The sequence below is a fragment of the Prionailurus bengalensis genome, chromosome F2, assembly GCF_016509475.1.
Source record: "Prionailurus bengalensis isolate Pbe53 chromosome F2, Fcat_Pben_1.1_paternal_pri, whole genome shotgun sequence".
Taxonomy (NCBI): domain Eukaryota; kingdom Metazoa; phylum Chordata; class Mammalia; order Carnivora; family Felidae; genus Prionailurus; species Prionailurus bengalensis.
In genome coordinates, this window is record NC_057353.1 from 39,130,001 (window position 1) to 39,155,625 (window position 25,625).

Genomic DNA, 25,625 nt, shown 5'->3' on the forward strand with positions numbered 1-25,625 from the left:
AGAAACTTCAGTCTCAACTTCCTCAACACCTCAATTACCCTCAGGCCTGACTAAACTGCGGTACTGGTGACCTAACTCCTTCAAAATATTGCCTCCACCCACTTTCTTGTGCAGTTCTTTTCCTTTTCATGATTAAGTGTGGGGCCAGCAAACTCTAACTTTTTTACACCTCTAAACTCAAAACATCCTCACATGAAACTATGAATAACCATGAACTTCCTATCTGTAACAGAGATCAGGGAGTCTATTTGTTTCATCTTTCATTTTGTTTCAATGGCCGGTTTTCTAAAGCCATGCCAGTTATTTTGTGCCTTGAGCCTGTTCCTCCTGACAGATTTTCTAACTCCATCTAAATAACAGCAGAAGGGGATTCATTATGACTGACTGCCTGAGTTCAAATCACAGGCCCGTCACTTCAGTTGGGTAGCCCTGTGTGTTTTACTTCGTAAACCTCAGTTTCCCCACATGTAAAATGTATATAAAATCACTACCCCTAAGGGCAGGCCCAAGAATTTAGATAAAATGGCATACATAAAAGCTTGTAGTCAAATGCTCCAAAAAAAAAAAAAAAAAAAAAAATCCGTTCGCCAGAAAGGAAGGCAGTAGGTGGGGAGCTGGGCAAAATGGGCAAACAGGTGTTAAGAGATACAAGCTTCTAGTTATGGAATGAGGAAGTCCCAGGAATAAAAGGCACAGCATAGGAAATATACTTAATAATAAATATGATACTAGTATTATATGGTGACAGGTGGTAGGTACACTTACGGTGAGCACAGCCTAACATATAGAGAAGCTCAATCATGATGTTGTACACCTGAAACTAATGTAGTGATATCATGTCAACTGTATTCAAATAACAAAATTTAAAAACAACATCCATTCTCTATTCATTCACTCATTTGACAAATATTCACTGCCTGCCGATTCCACGCAAAGCACTATTAATTAATACCTTCCCCTAACTTATCATTAATGTCTTCCCCTAACTTACCCTCTGAAGGTTTTTAAATAAATATATCTCTGAAAAGAGGTATTGCACTCGAAAGTATGCCACTGAACATCTGGGAAAACTGACTTAAAGTTACCAAACTCTTCCACATTGGAACTTACGGAAACCACCATTAAAGAATATATCAAATATATAAAGCAGTTTTCAAAAAAAAAAAAAACCACACATTTTTTTTTGTTACAAAGAACATTTTCACTATTTATGGGACACAATCACTGCTTTGGATTTACTTTGCGGTTCTTGGGTCTAATTTATTTGCTAGTTGCAAAGTCTACTCTGCGAAACTCAAGAATGACAAAGGAAAAAGATAAGTGATTGACAAAAGTAACTGTGGCAAAGCTGACACACTCCTGTGGCCCTCACCTTCCCGGCCGGGAAGAGCACCAGGTGGAGCTGGCAGACTGTGGAAAATGTGAAAGCTTTTTCTTAGAGCACTCAGGAGAGGGAGGTAAGGGTTAAAAGAGCGAACTGCAAAATATCTGTCAAATGTGGGTTATTGTGATTGGAAGCGTCATCTACTGTACTAGACTCGTTCATGGGCTTTAATCCAGGGGCTTCTTTTGCAAAACACAACGAGTATGGCTTTGCCCATAAGTCCACGGAATACAAACGAATGATCTATTTCAAGAGAAAGCAAACAGGGGCCCGTCACCTGAATTTCAGGTCTACCGTAAGGATCGAACCTGTGACTCACAGCTTCTCCCTGACTCCGTTTGCTATGGGAAAATTGCCCTTCCTAAATGAAAATCCTCTACCTGTACCAAAAAATCACAAAAATGATATACAAAAATGATACACAAAAATGGTATACAAAAATGATTCAGGATGCCCCCCCCCCCAAAATGATACATGTGCTCATTTCCGGTGTGATAATGTACAGAGTGTGGCACAATGTGCCTAACTCAACACTCTGTTTTCAAATGAATGGTTTAAGTGAATTCTACCTTTAACAAAGAATTGTTTAAAAAAAAAAAAAAAAACCATCAGTGGTTACCAAGGGTTGAGGGAGGGGAACTTGGGGTGTTACTGTTTAATGGGTACGGAGTTCCAGTTTGGGGTGATGAAGAAGGTTCTGAAGATGGGTGGCGGTGATGGATATACACCAACATGGAGGTACTTAATGCCGCTGAACTGCACACCCAGAAACGGTTAAAGTGGTCAATGTTACGTTATGTGTATTTTACCACAAGGAAATTTTTTAAAAAATGTTATTAGCCTCAAAAATGAAAACACATAGAAGAACGTTATTCGTTATAAACTCTTGTTCATCTTAGACCAGTGATAAAAATCCTTCAAAGCAACTATGTCAAAACGAGCACCCTAGCTAGATTAAATGGATCGCTAACGTAACGAAAACATTTTGTCACTGCTGAAAGCCACTCGTCAGGCCAAGAACGTATACCTATTGCATTTTATACACACACATGTGTTTATGGCTAAGATAATAATAAACTGTGTCACCATATCTTTATTGTCAGATGGTAAAAGAAACCATGATGGGGACCAATACCCAATGCAGACTTGAGAACCCGGTTACTACAGAATTACCAGACTTACATGCAATCTCCAGGTAGGCGAACAAAACGGTTGGGAGAACAGTCTGTATTTCGCGTCTCCCATACACACCCTCTCCCGTTACCCCCGGAAAACTGGGCTAATTTCCGTTTGCTTACCACCAGTCCTAGTACGAGCGTGCGGACTCTCTCTCCTATCTCTGGAGAAATGTCATTGCCAAACTGCTGCAGGGTAGTAAGGAACCGTTTCAGCTTACTGAGTTGCCTGGCGCCACAGGCTGGGGGCAGCTGTTGATTAGCCAGAGAAGAAGAGGAAGAGGAGGAAGGCCCATTGCTAAAGCCATTGGGCGGCGAGGGGGCGCCATTCAAGGCTGTGGGTGAATGGCTCGTGCCATTGGTTACTGTCAAGAGCACAAAATAAGAAAGAAAAACAAGTAAATCAACGCAGAGGGTAAAGGCACAAGGAAATTACAATCAAGTTTCGTTCCCTTTAAATCTGGAGGATCCTGTGGTTTGGGAAACCGGGGGGGGGGGGGGGGGGGGCTTTTCTGTCAAAGGCTTTGGCTTCCCAGGGGTACCACGGGTTCAGGTACTCTAGGACTGGATGGCTCTCCCCTCCTCACACTGCATGCCGGTACTCCACGCGGAAGCTGAGCCCCCAAGGGAGTCGGCTGTAACCCGGGGACAGCCCTGCCTCCCGTGCACACATATGCCAACCACGTGAAATGTCTCAAACACGGAACAAACAGCGTTTTTGGATGTCAGCCTTCTGTCACAGGCTGACATCAATATAGCGGGACCGTTCCTCTCTAAACTGTTCCCCTAGAGAAAGTGTACATTTGGTGGAGACTAAATTCATCACTGAACATTTTTAATCATGTTTTGTACACACAACTGACAGCTGTGTTTATAGAAAGAGGACTTTCAAGTTTTAACCTTATACCACCCAATTAGAAGGCTATTTTCTCCCCCTCATATTTCTTAACCACTTCTTTAGGGAAGATGCAAATTTTATATAAGAAGCCAAATGCATACGGTAATTATCAGAGAGTTAGTTCAAGAAATCGGAAAGGGACATCTCGTCCCAACTAATAGTGTGGATTGGCGGTAATTTGACAACTTTGTCTCCGACAAAATGTATCTGAACACCGAGATAATTCGTAAGAACAAGACTAGAGAATTTTGCGCATTTCTCACTAACGAAAATGTTGATTTTATCATATTAAAATCAATAAATTCGACCAACTCCACTTTATCCAACTCATCTATTACATGTAATTTTGACAGGTTATCTCCAACAGGAGTTTGAAGATGTCTGAAGCACTCTATCATTCTTAAAAGTTTCCAGATAATACAATAGCCCCTTGTCCCAAACGAGCACCAAAGCAACCTGTCATGAAATGATTGCTCACTAGGACCTCTCACAGAAGACATGTGCCCATCACTGTGGCTCTGGGTAACGACAAACCAGATACGAGATGACAGGGTCACAACTTGGTGCCGCTGCAGCCTCCTGTTCCTTACACATTTGGAAAGGCCTTTAAATGGCAGCGCCACGCCGCATAAACAGCCTGGGATGTGTATTTTGCCAATCCCTTATAATCCCATGGATCTAGTTTTGCCTGTGATTGTTCATTCATACAGACTTGATGACACACAATCTGTAAATAGTACTATCTGCAACAGATAGCATTTATTAGTTTCACAAATCCTTTAGGACAATTTTACCCGGGACTTTGAAACCGATGGAAACAAAGCTATCCACCATCCCTGCTGGAATCTACAGGAAAGGAAGGGAAGTGGCTGTTCTCTCGGAATGTTCTGTCCTTTCCTCGGACAACCCAGAAAGCCAATACACGCCACTGATTCAGGACACAAGACCTGAGCCGAGTTGGAATCGAGTAAAGGTTTAATAAAAGTCTGACAGGCTCAAGACAAGAAAGATGCTCCTTCTTTCAGAAAGTTTTCTGGATGTGACTGTCACCCAGAGCAATACCCCTTTTTCACGTAAGGCTGCTAGCTTTGAATCTTATTTGTAAATACCAGAAGAAAGTGGTATTAGAAGACCAGAAGCAACCTGGAAATAATTGTAGGATATTAACATGTTCCAAGGCAAAATGTACAAGCTAAAGTAAGGAGCTACACATTAAGTCAAACTAAAAATTACGGTGGTAACAAATGAAGCCGCAGCCCAAACGAATGCAATAGTCTTCATTGCGGAAATCAAAGCAGACTACAACTGTGAAGCAAAAATGGAAAGGCAGGCAAATATTGGCAGTCATACAAATTACACCTAAGATGCTGTACGTCTGCACAGGCTCAATACCTACTCACTGGCAATTAAATGATTTGGGTGAAGGAGGCGGCGGGGGTGGGGAGGGGGTGAGGAGGGGGCGGGGAGCGGGGCTTCACTTCTGCAGGAAAAAAAAAATTAGACTTCAAAATGGAAACGGGAAACGCAGAAGTGTCTACTCACACGTCGTCGGTGTAAATGAACTGGTTCTCGGAGCTCCTTGAGTTGTAGGGGGAGGTGGCATGGTGGGAGGAGTCAGCCTAGATGGGGTCTTCACATCCACAGGTGAGTCTGGCATCGTGGAGTGCTTCTCAGTCCGATCTGGAGGGCGCCACCATTGAACAGGTTATTTTACTCCTTAAGCACCTTCGTTGCTTTTTGTTTCTTGTTTTTTTTGTTTTTTTTTAAGTGGGGTTCATCTTTTTTACAAGCAAGTGAACAGAAGAAATCCGACATCTCCTCTCAATAAAATAGGCTGATCTACTGAAGTTTAAATCAGGACTTTATCATCCAAACCCCACTTAAGAAGGTGTAGCACAGATGGCAGGACCTCATTTGTAACTGGGTTATTTTACATCCTATTGTTATTTCTGGCTTGGGCAGATGCTACCTTGGTAGTGTTATATCCAACGGCACAACCTCACTCGAAGCTGAAGCCAACGCTAGCAAGAGGTAAAAACTAGATGAGGAAGTAAAATGGTAATAAACCCTTTAGTGAGGAACAACACAAATCTGAAGGTCTGTTATGCAGGTGAGATACTGATAGGAGCCAGCATGTTTATAAGGACTTTTTCTTTTGTAACACCTGCCATGCCCTTTCTGTGCTTAGTTTCTGGCCCATTAGGAGAAGCGGGTTACATCTCCCAGATACACTCCCCACTTCAATGTTCCTCTGCCCTGCAGGAAAATGCCCCACTACATAAATGCTGTGTTTTACACAATGAGGTTACACGATTGTTTATTCAGAATTTGTGATTTGTGACCCACCGTCTGAGAAACATGAGACCAATCCTTCAATTAATAACCTCGGGCGGAGTGAGAATGGAAAAACCCCAAATAGCAAATGAAAAGGAACGAAAGGCCCTCTCTGTATTTTCTCATGAGTATGTGACAGATATGGAGAAATTTCCTGATTACCCAATAACGAACATTTGAGCTTCAAGACTGTTTTCTACTATGCATGCTTTGCCTTTGAAATTCTGAGCTGTTTCTTCTGTCAAATCTATTGAAGCAACAGATCTCCAATAAAAAAGTGAGTTTTGTTTCTTTAGAATACAATTTTCTACCAGCACTGTGTGCCTGCGCACGCACGCGCGCACACACACACACACACACACACACACACACACACACACCAAAAATGTCTGAGGCCCCTCATTCAGCCTTAGGTACAAATATTTCCCACTCGGACTTTTGGAAAAGTCAAGTCATGGGGACTACTGGTCAAGAGTGGGTCTTTTAAAACACTATGATAACCATGGGGAGAAATTCTCAACACTGACTTTAAATGTCTATTTTTTTTTTTTTAAGTGAAAAATCCAAATCACTATGCTGGCAACTCCAAACCTACCTCACACCTTTATTCAGAGCCGTTTCACGAGACTTGGGTTGCAACAGAACATAACATTTTAAAGTTGAAATAATGTCGATGCCGTAACAGGGGAAATGCGATAAAAGAATGAAAATAATCATCATTCTAATAAGAGCATTTTGATAGCCTAGTATCAGAGTCTCTTTTTCTTCACCCTGACAGCTCGCTGGAGAACCACGAATGCCCCTTTAGTCAATGCATGTTCTGAGTGAAATGTGGTAAAAACCCACATGGAGAGCGTTTCTACCTTGATCTCACCCCTTAAAAGCTTGCCTTCCTAGTGCTATTCCAGAACACTGTAACACCCAGGATCAGTAACTCACTTAGTCTAGAAAACTACCGAAGTCAGGCAGGTTTAAAAGCGCTTCTTCAATAGTTAAATTCGCTGCACGGTCTACTCACCTCAACCAACCTCAGCAACAAGGGAATAAATAGCTTTCCGCTTATGTTGCAGCTGAGGGAAGAGGTACAGCAGCAAATACAACTCTCCCTAAATAAAGGCAAATATTTCTGTCATGCCAAGGAAGGAGGGATAGAGGGAGGCTTGCCAGAGTCGGCTGGGAGATAACAGTGGGAACTGCAGGTCCATCTGGTTTTCATTCTGCGAACACTCACACTGAACTGTTAGAGAAGGCAGTCCAGATACACAGACTTGAAGCACGTGGTTGTGCAGACAGAGGGAGGAAGAGCGGGAGGGGGCGGGGGGGGGGTGGGAATCGTGAAAAAATAAATAAATAAAGCAAGGGAAGGAAAAAAGCAGCAAGGGAGAAAAGAGCCCAAATGAAGAGAAAGTTACCCCAGGCGGCTTCGTCCACCCGGACACGCTGAGCCTTAGTGGGCACGGCCCCTGCACCTTACTTACCTGGAGGTACTTCTTGAGCAGAACCTAAACTGGAAAACACATCTGAAACCCGCGTCTGTCTACCCTTGTTGCTGACACTGAGAGAAAAGGAAATAGACGATAAAATCGACAATGGGTGTCCTCTTCAAACTTAAGAGGATCTTAATAATAGTAACAACAGCAACAACAACAACAACGACGACGACGATAAAAGGTAGTGATTTTTTTAAATCCTCGAAACGGCATCGATACTTTAAGAACAAGAACCACTGAGCCAAAGCATTGCAAAAACGCCACTGCTTCTAAACAGGGCTATATGCATTCTGGCCGGAATAGCCAAATTTCGGCGACAGTTAGCTCCACTCTGATCAAATGGAGTTCCAACCCAGAGGTCCTACAAACTTAGACAAAGTGGGACCATATGTAACTCATTCCGTGCTGTTCAGTGCAATCAATCCAGGACGAGGAGAGATGGTGAAGTTACCAGCCAGGACTAACCCGGACACACACACAAACCCTCTGGAGTAGAGAGATTTAAGATAAATTCAGAAAATGTGTTTCAAGTATGCTGAGTCCTGTTGCATTTGTTTTGGATTACTTTAAAAAAAAAAAAAAAAAAGCAAAACATTTTGAAATATATATTCTTGAAACTTTTATAGCAAACAGCAAAAGAACTATGATTCAACCACAGAAGTATTTCTTCTCCGTTTCAAATTAGAGGATACAGTAAAACCAGTATTAAGTTATAATATTTCTTATGCAATTTTTTTAAGTTTATGAGAATTATTCCTAGATGTAATTTCTATTTTTAGTTGCTGCAGGGGAATGCTGACATCAATTGAAAGACTGGCACAAAATGATAAAAAAAGAAAAAGAAAAAGAAAAACAATCTATCAGAGCAGGAAGGTATGTGTAATCAAAAGGGCTGACTTGCCTCTACCTTAATGATACACACTACTACTAAATAAAGATCTCCCCTATGTGGTAACATTTCAGCTCACATGGCAAATATCCAACACATGTGTACCAAAGATGGCTGAAACATGGAAGAAAATGTGGCATATATAAATACATTACTGATACCATTTCAATATCCAATTCAGTGTCAGAGGCTTCTAGAAGGGGTATGTTTTCCATTTCCTTCTTTTTCTTTTTCTTTTTCTTTTTTTTTAAGTAAAAAGGAAAGGTATGGCATAATCTGCCGTAGCACTTACTTTACTTTTTGTTAGTTCAAACAGTTCCAGATGTGTTTTTAAGGTATGGAGAATAGGCATTCTGCATTTTCCTTATTTACATACTATTTCTAGAGATGATTACTGTAAATAGAAAGTTCAGGATTGGTAGACGGGACGTCTTTTTCTATCAGAGCTCATCATGTCAATTATAATAGAAGAAATATCTTGTAATAGAAGAAATACCTACATCCCAGATGTGACAGATCGAGAAACCTCTCGGTGAATTAGCAGTTGGTACAGTTGGTCTAATTTGAGTAAGTGCTAGCTATAGGAGCTACAAGATATACAATAAAGAGGAGTAAGCCCAAGTGGAACTGAAGTACTCCTACCAGAAAGGAGAAAGCAGCTAAGGAAACACAAAACTGGGTACCGACTTTGATTTTTATTTCTATGGAAAATACGGCAAATTCAGGCCTGACAACAGAATCATTTAGTGACTCCAGTGGCTGGGTGTGAGATGTTAAAGGAAACTGCCTGTAGACTAGAATGGTGGCCACCCAGCCTCCACAATGCTGCCATCTCATTTCCCTGCTGAGCACTTCTGGAATGTTCATTCCTGCTCAGGAGAATAAAAGTCAAATGCTAATATTCTAAGCACAATGGAATGATACAGTGGAAGAAGGCTATTTGGAATAACAGACAAATTTCCAAGTTAAGACAGACTTGGTTTCGAATGTAAACTCAGCCATCAGTAGTGGGTCCTCAGGCAAGTTATGTTGATCCCGAGCTCCTCATAAGAAGAATACTGATATACACCCCTCTCTGCCTCATTAAGACCCTGGCATAGTACCTACTCAAGTCAGGCACCAGCACATGTGATCTCCATTCTCTTGTGCCTGCCTCTCCATCATCCATTCATGGCTTTATTTCCAATGTCCTCCCCTCCGGGTCTATGCTCTATCTGTACAGGGCACCTTGGCATTCCCTGGCTTTTCTGCCTTTCATTTTATACTGTTTATTTCCTTCATCTAGAAAGATCTGCCCCACCTATCCCATTCTTCACTGCCCATTACAGATCCTCTTATAGCTTTCCCCAGGTGCCCAAGGCACCAACCGCATCATGCTTGTTTGGCCTTTTAGCATTTACCACAGCCTATGAGTACGACAGTGTGTGTGTGTGTGTGTGTGTGTGTGTGCGCGCGCATGTGTGTATATGTTTACACCCAATCACTCCAACCACAGCCTATGAGTACGATAGTTGTGTGTGTGTGTGTGTGTGTGTGTGCGTGCGTGCACGCATGTGTGTATATGTTTACACCCAATCACTCCAACCACAGCCTATGAGTACGATAGTTGTGTGTATGTGTGTGTGTGTGTGTGTGTGTGTGTGTGTGTGTGTGTTATATAACCAATCACTCCAACCAATGAAAACAGTAAGCAATTTGATGGCAGTTTTTTTAAATGCCTAATTTAAAAGACAAATACATAACCATCGACAGCATATAAATACATGATTAGGAAGTTGAATGCAGGTAATAAGGGAACATGCTGGAGATCTGAAATTTACTTCAACTCTGTGATCAACTTATGTCGTTTTAGGCAAGTGTAAGAATGATCTGTTACTTCATCACAGGTGTTTTATGAAGATTTTTTTTTTCCTGAAACACAAATATGATCTTGTCTATTCCATGCTTTAAAACCTTTGGGAAGGTCCACTCCCTCTCTCTCTGCCCCTTCCTGGCTCACGCTGGGTCCCTCTGTCTCTCAATAATAAATAAACGTTAAAAAAATTTTTTTAAAAATGCAAAGGGGGTGCCTGGGTGGCTGTTGGTTAAGCATCCGACTTCGGCTCAGGTCATGATCTCGCGGTTTGTGAGTTCAAGCCCCACGTAGGGCTCTCTGCTGATAGCTCAGAACCTGGAGCCTGCTTTAGATTCTGTGTCTCCCCCTCTCTCTGCCCCTTCCCTGCTCACACTCTGTGTCTGTCTCTCAATAGTAAATAAACGTTAAAAACAAAAACAAAAACACCTTTGGGAAGGTCCCACTGCCCACAGAATACAAACAGACTCTTTAGCTTATGTCACAGATCCTGGAGCTCCTACTCAACACCGCTTCTCCCTTCTTTCTTGCTTGGAAGTCCTGATTTTGTTCAGGTGCACAATTCTTGGGGAGCAGATCCTTCTTCTTTTAATCAGGTTGTCATGCTCCCCTTAATCAGCAACAGGTTTCAGAGGTGAGTGCTGTGCTCCGATTCTAGACAATGGGTCATCCAGCGAGGTCTATGGAAGTTTTGGGAAAGACTTCCTCATGAACTGATCAGAGACCCAAGGACTAAAACAGACCCTCTTCTTCTGGTAGGTACTGTTATATCTGTGATTCCTTCACTTCTCTTCTTTGGAGTCTACTTTTCTTACCCATTAAATTAAGCATTTTAGATTATATAACTTCAGGGATCATCTGCAAACTCTAATACTCTCTGGTTTCTTTCTACAGATATGGCTTATGTTCATTTCAAAGACAAAGAAGACTACCCAGAGAACATAAATCTGACAATAAAGGGACCACAAAATTATTTTGAAATTGGTGATCATAACCAGACTTCCTCTGTTCACATAAATATCTATGTCCACAAGAATGTGTCTGCATAGAAATCTTTTCCCACACACACTACAATTAACATCTATCTCTTGTTTTCAATACCTTTTCAATCCTCATTACTAAATCTCCACTGATGATTTGGTTATGAAACAACCCTACCAATGTCCACTTGTCCCTGTTTAGTTACCATCAAAACACTCACTCTGATAGCCCAGGTTCTTAAAGAGTACTCTACACTCACATTCCTTCCTTCCTCATTTCCCATTCCATCTTTCACAAACTTCCAGTGGACTCCTAGAAAGTTTTCCTCCCCATACTGGGACCTGTCATACCTCTAATCCCATAACTACCTTGGGAGTCACCATGTTCTTTCATGACCTTGTACCAAGATTGCCAGCAGCTGGTTCCGGCACAGCACCCTGTCCAAGACGGGCAATCTCAGTCATGCTCCAACATTTTTACCCTCAGATGTGAAGGCAGAAAAACAACCTCACTCCAGAGGTAGAAGACTGTACTGCCTACTGCCCTCCATGTGAAAAAGAAGGCAACTAACAGGCAGAAAGAAATGAAGAAAAATGGCAAGAGATTATCCTGATAATGCGAAATTCTTCATTCTACTAATTCCTGCAACGTGATCTTCCAAACAGCCCACAGAACCTCGTCAGTCAATCCCTCCTTTGCCTAAAACCTACACTTGAAACCAAAGAATACACACTAAAATAATATTGGGAGTGTAGCATCAAGATATCATCCTAACTCCCACTGAAACTCTTCAATTATCTCTTCATTATTAATCCAAGAAACACCAGATACTTTATCTGGCATCTTTGTAGAATCTGACTGCGTCTCACCACTTCCTCCCTTTGGAAACATTGTTTCCCCAGGATCCCAGCATTCCAACGCTCTCATTCTTCTCAGGACGTCCGGGCTGCTCCTTCTGATGTTTCTTCACCACTGTGATAATTACTGGTAGTTTCCCCCATGCTCCTTCATAGTTACTCTTGAAATCTTCTCTCTATACCTTCTCCTTAGGGACTTCATTTGTGTGGTGACAGTCACCCCATGGCTCTTATGTCGATGACTTGTACCTCTAGGCCTACCATCCCTCCCAAGTTCCGCACCCAAACAGCCAGAGGGCTACTCATTTTCAACACCCTGGATTCAAATCCTCCTCATCCATCATCTCTCACCTGGTCTAATCAACAACCCATTGGATGGTCTCCCTGCCGTGCACTATCCATCTCTGTGCCATTGTCCAAATCACACCGTCACGTCACTACGTATGCCAAAGATGTGATCCGACACCTTACTCCTCTCTTCTCAGTACTCTTCAAAGACCTTTTGCGATGTGAAACATAAAGGCCTCGTGCCTTAATAAGGCACTGAAAGACCATTGGGACCCATCTGGTTTCTGTAACTGCTCCAGGCTCATCTTCGTTTCTCCCTTCCACTCTTATCCCCACCTCTGAACTCCGTACCGAACTAACGCAGCTCTCCCAATGCCCCCAGGTCGTACAGGCTTCCCTCACACTGCACCCTTTCTTTTCCCTAGATTCTTCTTCACCCCACCACTGCCTGGTTAAGTCCATCATTCCTTTAAATCTTCTTTCAGGTATTACTTCAGCCGGGGACCCTCCGTTGACAACCCTTCCATCCCTAGCTGGCCACGAAGGCCCTTTATTCCCTTATTACCCAGTCCAGATCCCTCTTACAGCACTGACCACACTGTATTTAGAATCAAGTCGGTCTCTCCCACTAGGTCATAATTTATTCAAGGGTAATGATGACATCTTACTTGTTTTTATATTCTCAGCACTTTGCCCCGTGCCTGATACAGCGAACGTGCTCAATAAATGTAGTATTTTAAAGGAATACATAGTACTATGTCATAAGGCATGTCTACAGTCATGACAACTTTGAGGCGCCAGAACTTTTAAGAGCTTGAACTTAAAATCACCTCCATCTTTTTTCTATCATCCTAAAAGAATTCTAAAAAGAATTTCTAGGGGCGCCTGGGTAGCTCAGTCAGTTAAGCGTCCGACTTCAGCTTAGGTCATGATCTCACAGTCTGTGAGTTCCAGCCCCGTGTCAGGCTCTGTGCTGACAGCTCGGAGCCTGAAGCCTGCTTCAGATTCTGTGTCTCCCTCTCTCTCTGCCCCTCCCCTGCTCATGCTCTGTCTCTCTCTCTCTCTCAGAAATAAATTTAAAACGACATTAAAATAAATAAATAAATAAATAAATAAATAAATAAATAAATGAAAAGAATTTCTATATTCTGAAAACATTAAGTTACCAAAGATAAATCTAAAAAAAAAAAAAAAAAAAAAAAACAGTAGTAAATCACTGAATTCACCAGCTTTTCAGTAATGACAACATATTCCCTAAGGCTTTTTATATAATATTAGAAAAAAGGCTTTGTAAAGCAATCTGTATACATAAGACCTACAGCCTCCAAAAGCTCCCTTTTTTTACAAGAATAGCACAATCATACATATGCACATTCACAACAAAGAGAAAAGCATATTATGAACCCAAAACACATTTTTTCTACATTTCACAAGCTTTCCTGTTGCTTGTCTATGGATGGTGGGATTACACATTATTTTTAATTTCTTCTTGTTATTTTTCTCATTTACTTAAACGTTCTACAATGAGCATGTTTTCTTTTTACAAGCAAAAAAACAAACATACAAAAAACCAACTTATTAGGATAAGTCACCTAAAATCAAGCATTGGGCACTGTACCAAATGCCCTGCATGCTTTACCTCATTTTAAATCTCACTATGGAAAGGTACTACAAATTTGCCCATCTTATAAAAAGGAACTGAGGCCCAGAAGGGTTGGACAATCTGTCCAAGGTTACGAGCCAGAACTCATTCCAGACCTTCTCAAGAGTCCATTACCTTCTAAAACTAATGTTATTTTTACATGATCTAGAAAACTGAAATAAAGACACATTCAGTTAATGTTAAACTGAGAGCGTTACACGAGGACTTCATCTTCCAATATTACTGTAACTAGCCACCTGTGACCGTGTAAATTTTAATTAAAGTTAAACAAAATTTAAAACTCAGCTCCTCAGTCACACTAGCCACATTCAATAAGGTAGCTGTGCCTACCCTATTAGGGAACTCGGCCCTGGAACACTTCCGTTATCATAAAATCACAGCGCCATACTAAAATAATGGCTCTATGGCAGGAGTCCCTGGAGGTGACAATGTAGATTGAAAGAGCAGGGATGAGAAGAGGTGCCTCTGGTTTCATCCGAAACACCTTCTGTCCCATTAAGACCTTTCATATTTTTTTTCATAGATTGGGCTTCTACGTATTTCATTTGGTAAGCTTAACGGGTAGAAAATACAAAAGTTTGAAACCCAATGACTAAAATAAGTAAACTCTCAGCTCTGAGAAAGCGGGAGAGTAAGACAGGTCATTAGTAAACACTGGGAAACTGCACTAATGAGAACAAGGCCAAGGACTCAGTGCTGGAATGAGCCAGTAAGCCGCTGGGCCGGCAGCTATCTGGAATCAGAGATGACAGTCTGAAGACCAGCTTCATGCCTTTAAAGTGCATGAACTTGGGTTAAGATGGAAAACAGGCAGAAGAATGAGATGAGTCTATAATAACCTATCACGATTTCTGGAAAAATAGCTTCAATAATGTTTGGGTCATGTCCTTATGGGGATAACAATGGGAATTTCCCTTCCCTTCCTCTATGGCATTTATCTAGCTAGCACTTGACACATTTATCTTGGTTTTGAGTGTCTCCCCAACCACAGTGTCAGCTTCACGAATGCAGAAATTTCTACCTGTTTGTTAAGTCCAGCCTCCATAGCATTAAGAAGAGTGCTTGAAATAGCAGCCACTTGATTTGTTGAATGAACGAAGAAGGTAAGCGAAGACTAAAACAAAGCCAGTTTCCGACAAAACAGCCACAGACACATTAGGAACTATGGTTACCTAGAGCGGGCAAAGGCTGAGTGAGGCAGACAGCGTAAGTGTTCAAAGTAGACGCCACTTTACGGAGGGGAAAATGCTAAGCAGTAGAAGCAGGAAATAGTTTCGATCACTCTGCTCATTTTTTGACAAAGATGAGCTGTGGACCCCAAGATAAAGCACCCTATTTTTTTAGAAAGTGTTTATTTATTTGGGGGGAGGGGGGTACGGGGCAGAGAGAGAGGGGGAGAGAGAATCCCAAGCCGGCTCCGTGCCATCAGTGCAGAATCTGCTGCGGGGCTTGATCTCACGAACTGTGAGATCATGACCTGCGCCAAAAAGAAGAGTGGATTGCCTTCACCAATTGGCACCCCCCAAAAAACACCCTAAACATTAACAAGTACCCAAATGGTGGTTGTAGCTAGAAAAATCAATTACTAATTTCCTAAAGTGTGGAAAGGACTGCTGGTCGTGTGAATACCAGTGGGCGCCAGGCATTACCACTGTGTGTAAGTTCCTAAGAAATGTCATCTCTCTCACAGTTGTTAAGAGCTTCACTCCTGTGACTCCTGTTTCCAAGTCTAAGAACCACTTCCTGGAGGCCACTAAGTGGCCATCCAGCAGCCCCGGGTTTAGCTACCCTACTTCAACCAGCACAGCTCCATCTTTATCTGCTCTATGCACTGCTGTTCTGGTTAAGATTTCCTTTGGAAAAAAAGGATCTCCTGCCTGGGAAGAGTTCGAACCCCTTGGCACAGGCAGCCGGCAAATGTTCGCTGAATGACTGTGGTAAAAATACTTATTAAGGAAAAACCAAATCACTCAAGTTAACACAAAAAAAGTAACTCCTGCGTGTGTAGAGAGCAGAAAAAGATACAGACATCACCAAGGGCCCATGCAATGAATATAAGTATCTATATAACATCCTGTTACCAAACTGAAGATTATTCCAGAAGGTAGGAAAAAAAAAAATCACTAAATAAAAAGTGATCCAAACATTTGACAATCTTTAAGTGTGGACAATTTTCCTGCAGGAATATTTGTCTTATTTGCCAGCGTTAAAGGCTATTAAGGAAGCTTGTGGAGCTGCTGAAGGGTAGTACACATATCCACTGCCATCAGTTATGATCATCCAGGTAAGAGCTGGTGAATCAGGGCAGAAAATTATGAAGGTACACAGACTATGTACCTGTGGCTAAATTGCAGACAAGTAGCAGGAGCTCAAAAAATTTTATTGAGGGGCGCCTGGGTGGCGCAGTCGGTTAAGCGTCCGACTTCAGCCAGGTCACGATCTCGCGGTCCGTGAGTTCGAGCCCCGCGTCGGGCTCTGGGCTAATGGCTCAGAGCCTGGAGCCTGTTTCCGATTCTGTGTCTCCCTCTCTCTCTGCCCCTCCCCCATTCATGCTCTGTCTCTCTCTGTCCCAAAAATAAATAAACGTTGAAAAAAAAAAATTAAAAAAAAAAAAAAATTTTATTGAATTTAATCCAATGTACTCTTTAAAAAAACAGCAACCAGTACTGTTAGACTTCACATTATGGGCAAGGGGAAGGCACTGAGAGTTTTAGGCTATGCTCATTTCTAATCTTATATTATGGATAAGTATGGAGCAGAGATTAAATAGGGTAAGAAAGACAAGAGAGGGCAGGCGTTCTGGTCTGCAACAGCCTAGGCTAGAAATAATACAGGAATCCAGCATGGACGTGGCTCTTAAGACTGGAGACGAGAAGATTCAGGAAGACATTTTTATACTCTACGGCAGATTCACAGAGCTTGGTAACAAAGTAAAATTAAAACTTGAGCAAGTGGGAATCTAGAGGTGCGTGATCATGTCAAAAACTAAAACCAAAACACAGCAGGAAGAATCATCTGGAAAAAAGGCAGGATAAGTCATAGTTTACTTAGAGCTATCTCTGCAAGACTCTGTTGTTTTTACATAAAACATCCTGAATGTCTTCTTGCGCATGTGCCACCATCAAATTATTCTTCCTCCTAAATGCGCTTCACCATTGCTATCAGCATCCTGGAACACCACCGTCACTCACTGGGACCTTCTAGGAACTAGTCTGTGCAACCCTTCACCCTACACTGCAATCAGTGTATCCCACAACAACTTGTACTTATCCCACAAGTTTAAGTAATCTGGTTAAACACAGAACTATTCACTCATTTAATATAAAAGCATGTATTCGAAAATTCCTGAGCCATCTACAAAGTGCCAGGTACCCCTTCAGACACAGAGAAAAGACAATGGACGCACAAGAAAATCACTGCCCTCAAGAACTTCACATTCTAATGATCCGATCAAGTTACTCCCCTATTGAAAGTGTTTAAATAGTTTATCATCACTCTCAGGATAAAATCCAAAACCCTTTAAATGACCTACAACCTAGACAGATTTCGTCTCTGCCTGCCTCTCTTATCTCACCTCATATCTCACTGGTTTTATAGGTTGCAAGCTTCACCTCAACTCAGGGCCTTTCAACCTGGAAAACCGATCTCCACTCAAATTCACTTACTCAAGGAAGGCATTCTGGGTCCCTCCCAAGTCCCCTGTATGGGAAACTCTCCTGTACCATCTAATTGTTCTTTATTGGGCTTGCTGCAACTATTATAAATAACTGTATAATAACTTGTTGGTCTAACATCTCCTACCAGACAGCAAAATGCTCTGTTATGGCAGGGAGCGTATCACTTCATCTCAGACGTTCTATCAGACATCAACTGAGTCCCAGAATTTAGCATGATGCCGAGAAGCTAGAAAGTTAAAGAGTGGACAAACACAGACATCTTTCGATTTAAAAACACAGATTTGGAGGTAACCAGACAGCAAAGCAATTGTATTCTTCATTCCCCTTCAGATGGTTTCAAGGCTTCTTCAATGATGGAAATATTACAAAAAAAATGGTGACAATAATGAAACCCTTCTCTATTTACACTCCATTCCCACTTCAATGGGGCTTCCACTGACACCATTCCACCCAAACCACCCAGCCACGGCACAAACTCTAGTGATTAATCCAAAAATACCGTTCAATCTGTATCTTACTTGGGTTCTCAGCACCATCTGACCTGTTCAGCCGCTTCTCATTCCTTTTCTCCTGTGATACTGTTCTTCTAGTCGCTACGAGTTTTAGTGAGTTCTCCCGCCTCTGGCTTCTCCTCTTTGGCAGGGCCTTAACTCCTCTTCTGAACTGGCTTCATCCCTTCTAGTCTCTGATGCAAGCCTTCTTGGCCTTCTCATCTCCTGTAAATAATCCCGCCAGGGCTCTATGTCTCCTGGCAAAGGACACTCTTGGGAGAACCAGACAAGTCTTCTACCTAGCTTCACCTACCCTTGGCAGCTGTACTTAGAACCAAATCTAACACCTGCCTCGGGAAATCTGTGCCTTCTGCTGTATTTCAATCTCCAGCATAGCGTCACTTCCCCCCACAGCTGACCAAGCCCAAAACACCACAATCATCCTCAGACTCCTCCCTCCATACCATTCTCCTTCCACGTCCAATCCACTCCCTGTGTCCTATCAATGTCACTTCTAAACACACTTAGGATCCACCCTTAATTTGCCCTCTGGCCTGGGCTTCAAAATCTTCCAGAGGCTCTGAAGGGTTTTCTCTACCTCCACTCCCTCTCTGCACAAATCCCCTTCCTCCTCGCTTCTAGAGAAATAACTCTAAAATACAAATTTGACAAAATCGTCTTACAGTACTCCTACACTGTGCAATCTACTTCAAATACTTGTACAATTATACAAGTTGATCAGGACAAAAGATAAGGTCCGTATCTTTTCAAATCTGTCTCCAGTGTCTAAACAAGGATCTTCCACACAGTAGGTCCTTAGGTAGTTTGCTGTAATAAACTATTTTTTTACTATTTTATTTTTTTAAAGTAATCTCTACACCAGACGTGGGGCTCAAACTTACAACCTTGAGAGCAAAAGTCACACACTCCACTAAACCATTTTTTAAGAAATTAAATTATCAATGGGGCGCCTGGGTGGCTCAGTTGGTTGAACGACCAACTTTGGCCCAGGTCATGATCTCACCGGTTGTGAGTTTGAGCCCCGTGTCGGGCTCTGTGCTGACAGCTCAGAGCCTGGAGCCTGCTTCCGATTCTGTGTCTCCCTCTCTCTCTGCCCCTCCCCCACTCATGCTCTGTCTCTGTCTCAGAAATAGATAAACATTAAAAAAATAAATAAATAAAAAAGAAATTATCAAGATTTCTGTTCTGTGTCCACTCAGTATACACTGTAACCATTAAAGCTAATCCAAGCCCAAGCAAAATACTAATAGAATTTTTTCCAGAATTTTACAAATGTTGTAAAAGTCAATCTACAATAAAATTGAAAATAGAAAACTTTGAAAATAAAGTGTAATGAGGAATTGGATAAAATGCACCATTTGATAAAATGCACCATTAAACTGTAATAATTTGAACAATATGCTACTGGTACAGAAATAACCAATTCAGCAGAATAAAATTAAAAAGAAGCAGAAATATATGAAGCTCAGAAACAGACACACATCACCTAAGCATTCGGTCCATGATAACGATGACTTCTAATACAAGGAAAAGAAAAGGCAATTCAATTACAAACTCTCTCAGGAACTCCTAGACAAAAATTTGGAGGAAATAAAGTAAGCACCTTTCTCACACCATATATCCAAAGTCATTCATTTCTATGTAAATAAAATCTTTAACATAAAAATTTTAAAAATACTAAATATATAGGTTACATATTAGGCACATAAGAATACATACATATTAATTTAACCTGAAGATTAGGAAAGAGATTCTAACTTTGTTAAGAAAGGCATAACCAGGGGCACCTGGGTGGCTCAGTTGGTTGAGCATCCGACTTCAGCTCAGGTCATGATCTCAGGGTTCATGAGCCCTGCATGGGGCTCACTGCTGTCAGTGTGGAACCGGCTTCAGATCCCCTGCCCCCCGCTTTCACTGACCCTCCTGCCTCCTTCTCTTTCTCTCTCTCTTTCAAAAATAAATAAACATTAAAAGAAATACAAGTTATCTATAACCCTATGGAGAAAAAAGTTTAACTAGTTAACTAGTGTAAAACAATATACTCATTTTCACCTAACATATTGACAGACTTTTTAAAATGACAGACTTTTTTACAGTGCCTTTTGTAAAATCATACCAATTTTCTTGTAGGACAATAGGCAATATGTATCAATTGTCTCCAAATTCTACATATCCATTAATATATCAACTCCACTCTTTGGAAATTATCCTAAATAAACAATATCAAGTGCACAAAGATGTTTATAATGAAGAAGACCAGAAATAACCTAATTGTCCAACAATGGGCATTTGGAAATTCAAATTCTAATAGAATCATAGAGTGGAACTTAATGATTGTGTATATTGACATGGAAAGAATTTGAAATATACCAAGAAGGGGAAATAGTTACATAGCTACATGCTTTACAAGATCCTGTTCAAACAAAACAAAACAAACAAAAACATATTTTAAGATAGCTATAAATCAATACATGTGTGTGTGTGTGTAAGTGTCCAGAAGGATATATATACAAAGGATCTACAGCAGAATATTAACAGTGGCTATCTCTTAAGTCAGTGCTTCACAATGGGACAGAGCTTTCAAATACACTGTTAATCATGCTGCAAAAAGCCTGTTTTATATTTTTGGCTCGGTTTTAACACTGTATTTAGATCATTCTAAGACCCTCATATTTTCTCCTTATAACATCTCTGAAGTTGGGACGAACACTACAAAACCATGGAGTCAAAGCACTAAGCAAAAAGCGTTTAGTGGCAGCACTTTTGTTTCCCCTCCGTGAGTGATTCACAAAATAACCGTATGCCTTAAAACGAATTTAGGTAAAATACAGCACACCCAGATTTTTCTAGGAATGGATCTATCGGTGAAAAAAATGTAAGGAAGAATATGCTTTGTTTTAATTGGAGCTCTGCCAAGACTGTTCAGCTTTGGATTGAAGGGGTGAAAAACTGGGATTCAAGATAACCAAAAGGAGGGGTCCAGGAGGTGGGGTTCTCTACAGGGGCTGAAAACCCTTGAACGCCTCACAAAGGTAGAAGAAGTGCCTTATTCACCTCAGAATCCCAATCGTCTAATAGTGTCTAACATCAATGTTTATTGAATAAAGGAATGAATGCTATTTTAGTAACAAAGAAGTTCACACACAGTAGCAGACAGACAGAAAAGAAAAGAACTACAGGTCATGGGGTCAGGGAATCCACAAGTCTGCCAGAGCAGCATTAGAGTAAAATCCCCAAATAAATGATCACATTCTTTATAAAGCATTCAAGGAGCACCATGCAACATCAACAGCACCCTCCACATAAAGGAGTCTCACTAAAAAGCTAAGTCGTCTAAAAAGGTCCCCAAAGATAAGTTTGAACTGCCTACGAGTTACATTAGAGAATTCTGTACATGTAATAATGTTCACACATCAACTGAGAACCGAAGTGTTTAAATGGACATTTCTCTTTAGTTTATTATGGTCAAAGTATAAGGAGATCAAAATATATTCTATATAGTTGTGTGACTCTCACATTCATCATTTCTTAATAGATTCTGCCTCAGTTAATATTTTGCATAATACAGTTTTTCATGGAGGCCCATAACCTTATTTAAATTAATAAAGTAATTCAGAGAAGGCGCCCAAATTAGTTAATTGCTAATAAATATTCCCTAAGGACAAAAGCTCAAGTTCTTTTTTTTTTTTCTTTTTAAGTTTACTTATTTATTTTGAAGGAGGAAGAGCACAAGTGGGGGAGAGAGAGACAGAGGGAGACAGAGGGAGAGAGAGGGAAACTCAAGCAGGCGCCACACTGTCAGTGCAGAACCCACCCCGGGGCTTGATCCCGACCTGAGCCAAAATCAAAGCGGCAGACGCCCAACCAACTGAGCCACCCAGGCACCCACCCCTCAAGTTCTATTGACCAAGGAAGTAACTTCACATGTATATTCAAATACGCCTAAGTAAGTCTATTTTCACCTCCCCTTATTTTAAGACCCTTTAAAAAGTCTGTATACCTTTTAATCTCAGGAAGATCATTGGGGAATCTAGAACTATAAAATTCTGGATAGCTACAGTTTGAATGACACATTTTTACAATTCACACAGCACCTTAATTAAGTTCCAGGGATATGTCTCAACTAGACACATAAATAAAATTCAAGTTAATAAGTCCTTAGTGTAGCTTCATCTGTATATATACTTTAAATGTGGGTAAACATGTTATTACATTAAGATGACAGTCTAAATTCCCATCCATTTACTAGGAATCATTTATATTTCATATAGCACTAGAGATGTCTTCTCTGAGCTCATGAAGAATTATAATGAGGGGAAATCAAACCAAACATTGATGGACAACTGCAAAGAGCATTCATTCCATGTACAAATGAAAAATGTTCCTGGCTGGAGAGCTATACGATCATTTTCAAAAACACACCCTTCTCACCACTGTCAGATAAACTAATCACAAAAGTAATAAATGTCTAAATACAAAGGAAGTTATTCTCTGTCAAGGTTCACCACATTATTCTTAACTTGCTCTTAACAATAACTCAAATTAGGATACATCCAAAATCATCCCTTTGATAATATCACTACTGCTACTCCCTTGAAAAGCCAAGTGGTAGAATTTCTGGAACATGGCAACCGAGGTCCACTGGGATTGTGAATGCTGACAATCCTTGAGTGGCGAGTAAAAATGTTGAGAACCTCTGTTTTGAGGGATCAAAAAAACACTTATTAGGTGTATTTCCCTTCTCAAAAGTACTGGCCTGGGCATCTTAGGAAAGTTACTGAAGCCTAATAAATCATTCCACATACTCTTATCTTCATCCTCTTTCCTTAGAAAACAAGAACTTAGTTGTACAAGCTTAGACACGCAAGAAAACAATACATTTTCCTCTGGTAGATAATGTTTGATATGTCTACTTGGGCGGACGCTAGGCAAAATTATTGTCAGCCAAGTTCCATTTCAGTGTCTCCGTTCTCCTTGGTTTATCTTTCTTTTAGTACCTTCTTCTATTCTGCTCACCTCTAAGAAATCTGGAACTCTTGTCCTGTCCCTCAGCTACAGAAATTAAAGATATTGTGACTCCTATCTAGGTTCACCTCCAAGAAATCTGCAACTCTTATCCTGTCCCTTAGCTAAAGATATTAAAGATCCTGTAAAACCCACCTAGTCTCAAAATCTGGAGCTTCGGATTAGTCCCCACAATGTATATTTCCGGGACTAAAGTTGCAGTGAACATTTAAATTAATCCATACGATGGTGATGACTAATAATGGTTGCTTCACATGCACACACACACACACACACACACACACACACACACACACACACACAGTTTTCCTCATGAGCTAGTGAATCAGAACTACCTGAGTTGAGGGAGAGAGGGAAGGATAGAGGAAACACAGAAACACCAGTGCAATCGGGCAGAGGAAATATATTTTTCGTCCTGTTCCTCCCTTCTGTCCCATGCTGAATATATTACCAGATGCTTAGTAACAGCTGAATTTCCAGGTAACTTCCTTCAGCAAGCAAATAAATATACACTTCTGCCATCGCCTGAAGGGTCAACTGTTACAGGTCTTCTATTAGGCCTTTAGAAACCCAGTTAGTATCCCCAGGAAAGACACCATAGTATCACAAACAGTTCCTGGTAGTGACCCACTGACATATATAATCCAATAGAATTGGGTGTCAACAGAATGTCTATGCATATGATAAATACCAGAAAAAAAATTACTGCTTTCCTTCTCCCCTCTACATATGATCAGCTCATTTTCACCTTTTCTGTTTCAACATCAATGTCACCTCCTCCAGGCATCCATCCCTCCCTGGCCATCTCATCGCAAGTAGGTTTTTCTGTTCCTTTGTTAGTTTTCTTCACAATAGTTAAACTCAAAATTCTTTTATATCTTTTTCGTTAGAGTTTAGTGGGCTCCCACCCCAGAACACGGCAGTATTCCAGACCCAGCAGAGTTTGGCACAGAAGTACTCCAAAAGATCCGTTGAAACACATGAGGAAGACAGGATTCAAACTTTCAGTGGGGCAACAGGAAAATGTGAACTGGTTATAAGCCCAGTAAGAAAAGAAACAGGGAAGGAAAAAAGGAAAGAAGGAAAGAAAGAAAGAAAGAAAGAAAGAAAGAAAGAAAGAAAGAAAGAAAGAAAGAAAGAAAGAAAGAAAGAAAGAAAGAAAGAAAGAAAGAAAGAAAGAAAGAAAGAAAGAGGGAGGAGTCGCAAATCAGAAACACAAAAGGAGGGTTAACAACCACTAGTTCATGCTGAGGTCAAGGTTAGATGCGTGGTATGATAAAGCCAAGGGGAACCGCTGAACAGGACAGGGACAATGAAAAAGAAAGGCTTTCCAGACTGCAAGTGCCACAGCATGTCCAGCTGGTTACAACCCCAGAGGAGGTGAGGCAAGAAAGTCATCGAGTAAAAAATGAGAGTACGTTAATCTTACAGACATTGCTTGACTTGCTTCAGTCCTCCAGCCAAATTCTGATAACTTCATGCCCCTTTTTTTAAAATATAATTTATCGTCAAAATGACTTACATACAACACCCAGTGCTCTTTAGAGCAAAGTGAGGTCATCAGGCATAAATCCCTGCAGACCCATTTCTCAGAACTCTTGCTTACCTGCGTCCAAGTCTGGAATTTTCTCCTGTGGGGGCCTCATTCTACCAGTCATCTCACCTCCTTACCTTCGGTTTGTCTGGCTCTCTACCTGCTTCTTCCTAGAACCTTGGCCATGTTCAAGTCCCTCCCACCAAGAACAGACAAAACCTTCCCTCGTATTCCCTCCATTCATCCCCCGCCAGGCTTCTAAGGGACAGACCTTAGGGGCTCTGCCCATATCCTCTCTTCCATCCACTTTGCACCTCACCACAGATAAGCTCCAACAAGGGGACAGGTGTTACTGGTAACCACCTTCCCTCCAGAGGGCCAAATCCAAAAGGCAGTCATGAGCCCTCCCAATTACTGGCCCCTCTGTGACGTTTCACACCGCAGACCACTCCCTCCATGAAAATTTGTCCCCTGATTTTAATGACACCTGACTGTCTCGGGTGCCCCGGTATTCCCCAGTGTTCTTTTCAAGGCTGTCTGTCCTCTCTTCACAATATACATTTTCCTCCCGAGTCACTCCAAAGGTCTTAGCTGTCACCAGTGACCCGGAATCAAGATTTCCAATATACACATCGCTACTAAACAAACCTGTCATCTAGCTCCTTATGGAGTATTTCAGTCATTATACATCAGACAAACCTAGAAGTCAATGCTTCAAAGTGAGCCAACTGTCTTCTCTTGATGTGTTATTTCTTATTCTCGTCGATGGTAACCAGTTGCCCAAATCAGAATTCAGACTCATCTTAAACACCATTCCTCCCCACTCCCTGGCCCTATGTCCAACTGATGCCCAGAGCCCTGTGGTTCTTCTTAGTACTTCCAGAGCCTGCTCTTCCCTTCCTCCTTCCTCATGGCCACTGCAGCCAGTCACCATCCCATCTCAGCGGGCAGACGGCACATTTCCTCTTCTTCAACTTCCCCTCCACATGACTCCTGGAGTGACAGTAACATTCAAACCCAACAGTGTGATTCCAGCTTAGAAGTATCCAGTAGCTTCCCTTTCTGC

General features: G+C 41.4%; 1 protein-coding gene across 4 annotated transcripts in view; it reads right to left on the reverse strand.

Annotated features, from left to right (window-relative positions):
• RUNX1T1 (RUNX1 partner transcriptional co-repressor 1) overlaps nt 1-25,625 on the reverse strand; it is a 143,612-nt gene that overhangs the window by 55,728 nt on the left and 62,259 nt on the right. For all 4 annotated transcript variants that reach the window (XM_043601356.1, XM_043601355.1, XM_043601358.1 and 1 more), the window contains 2 exons: nt 5,000-5,137; nt 2,683-2,924 (listed from right to left, as the gene is read on the reverse strand). In XM_043601356.1, coding sequence (XP_043457291.1) covers nt 2,683-2,924; nt 5,000-5,137 — 380 coding nt within the window. The remainder of the gene's footprint in view (nt 1-2,682; nt 2,925-4,999; nt 5,138-25,625) is intronic.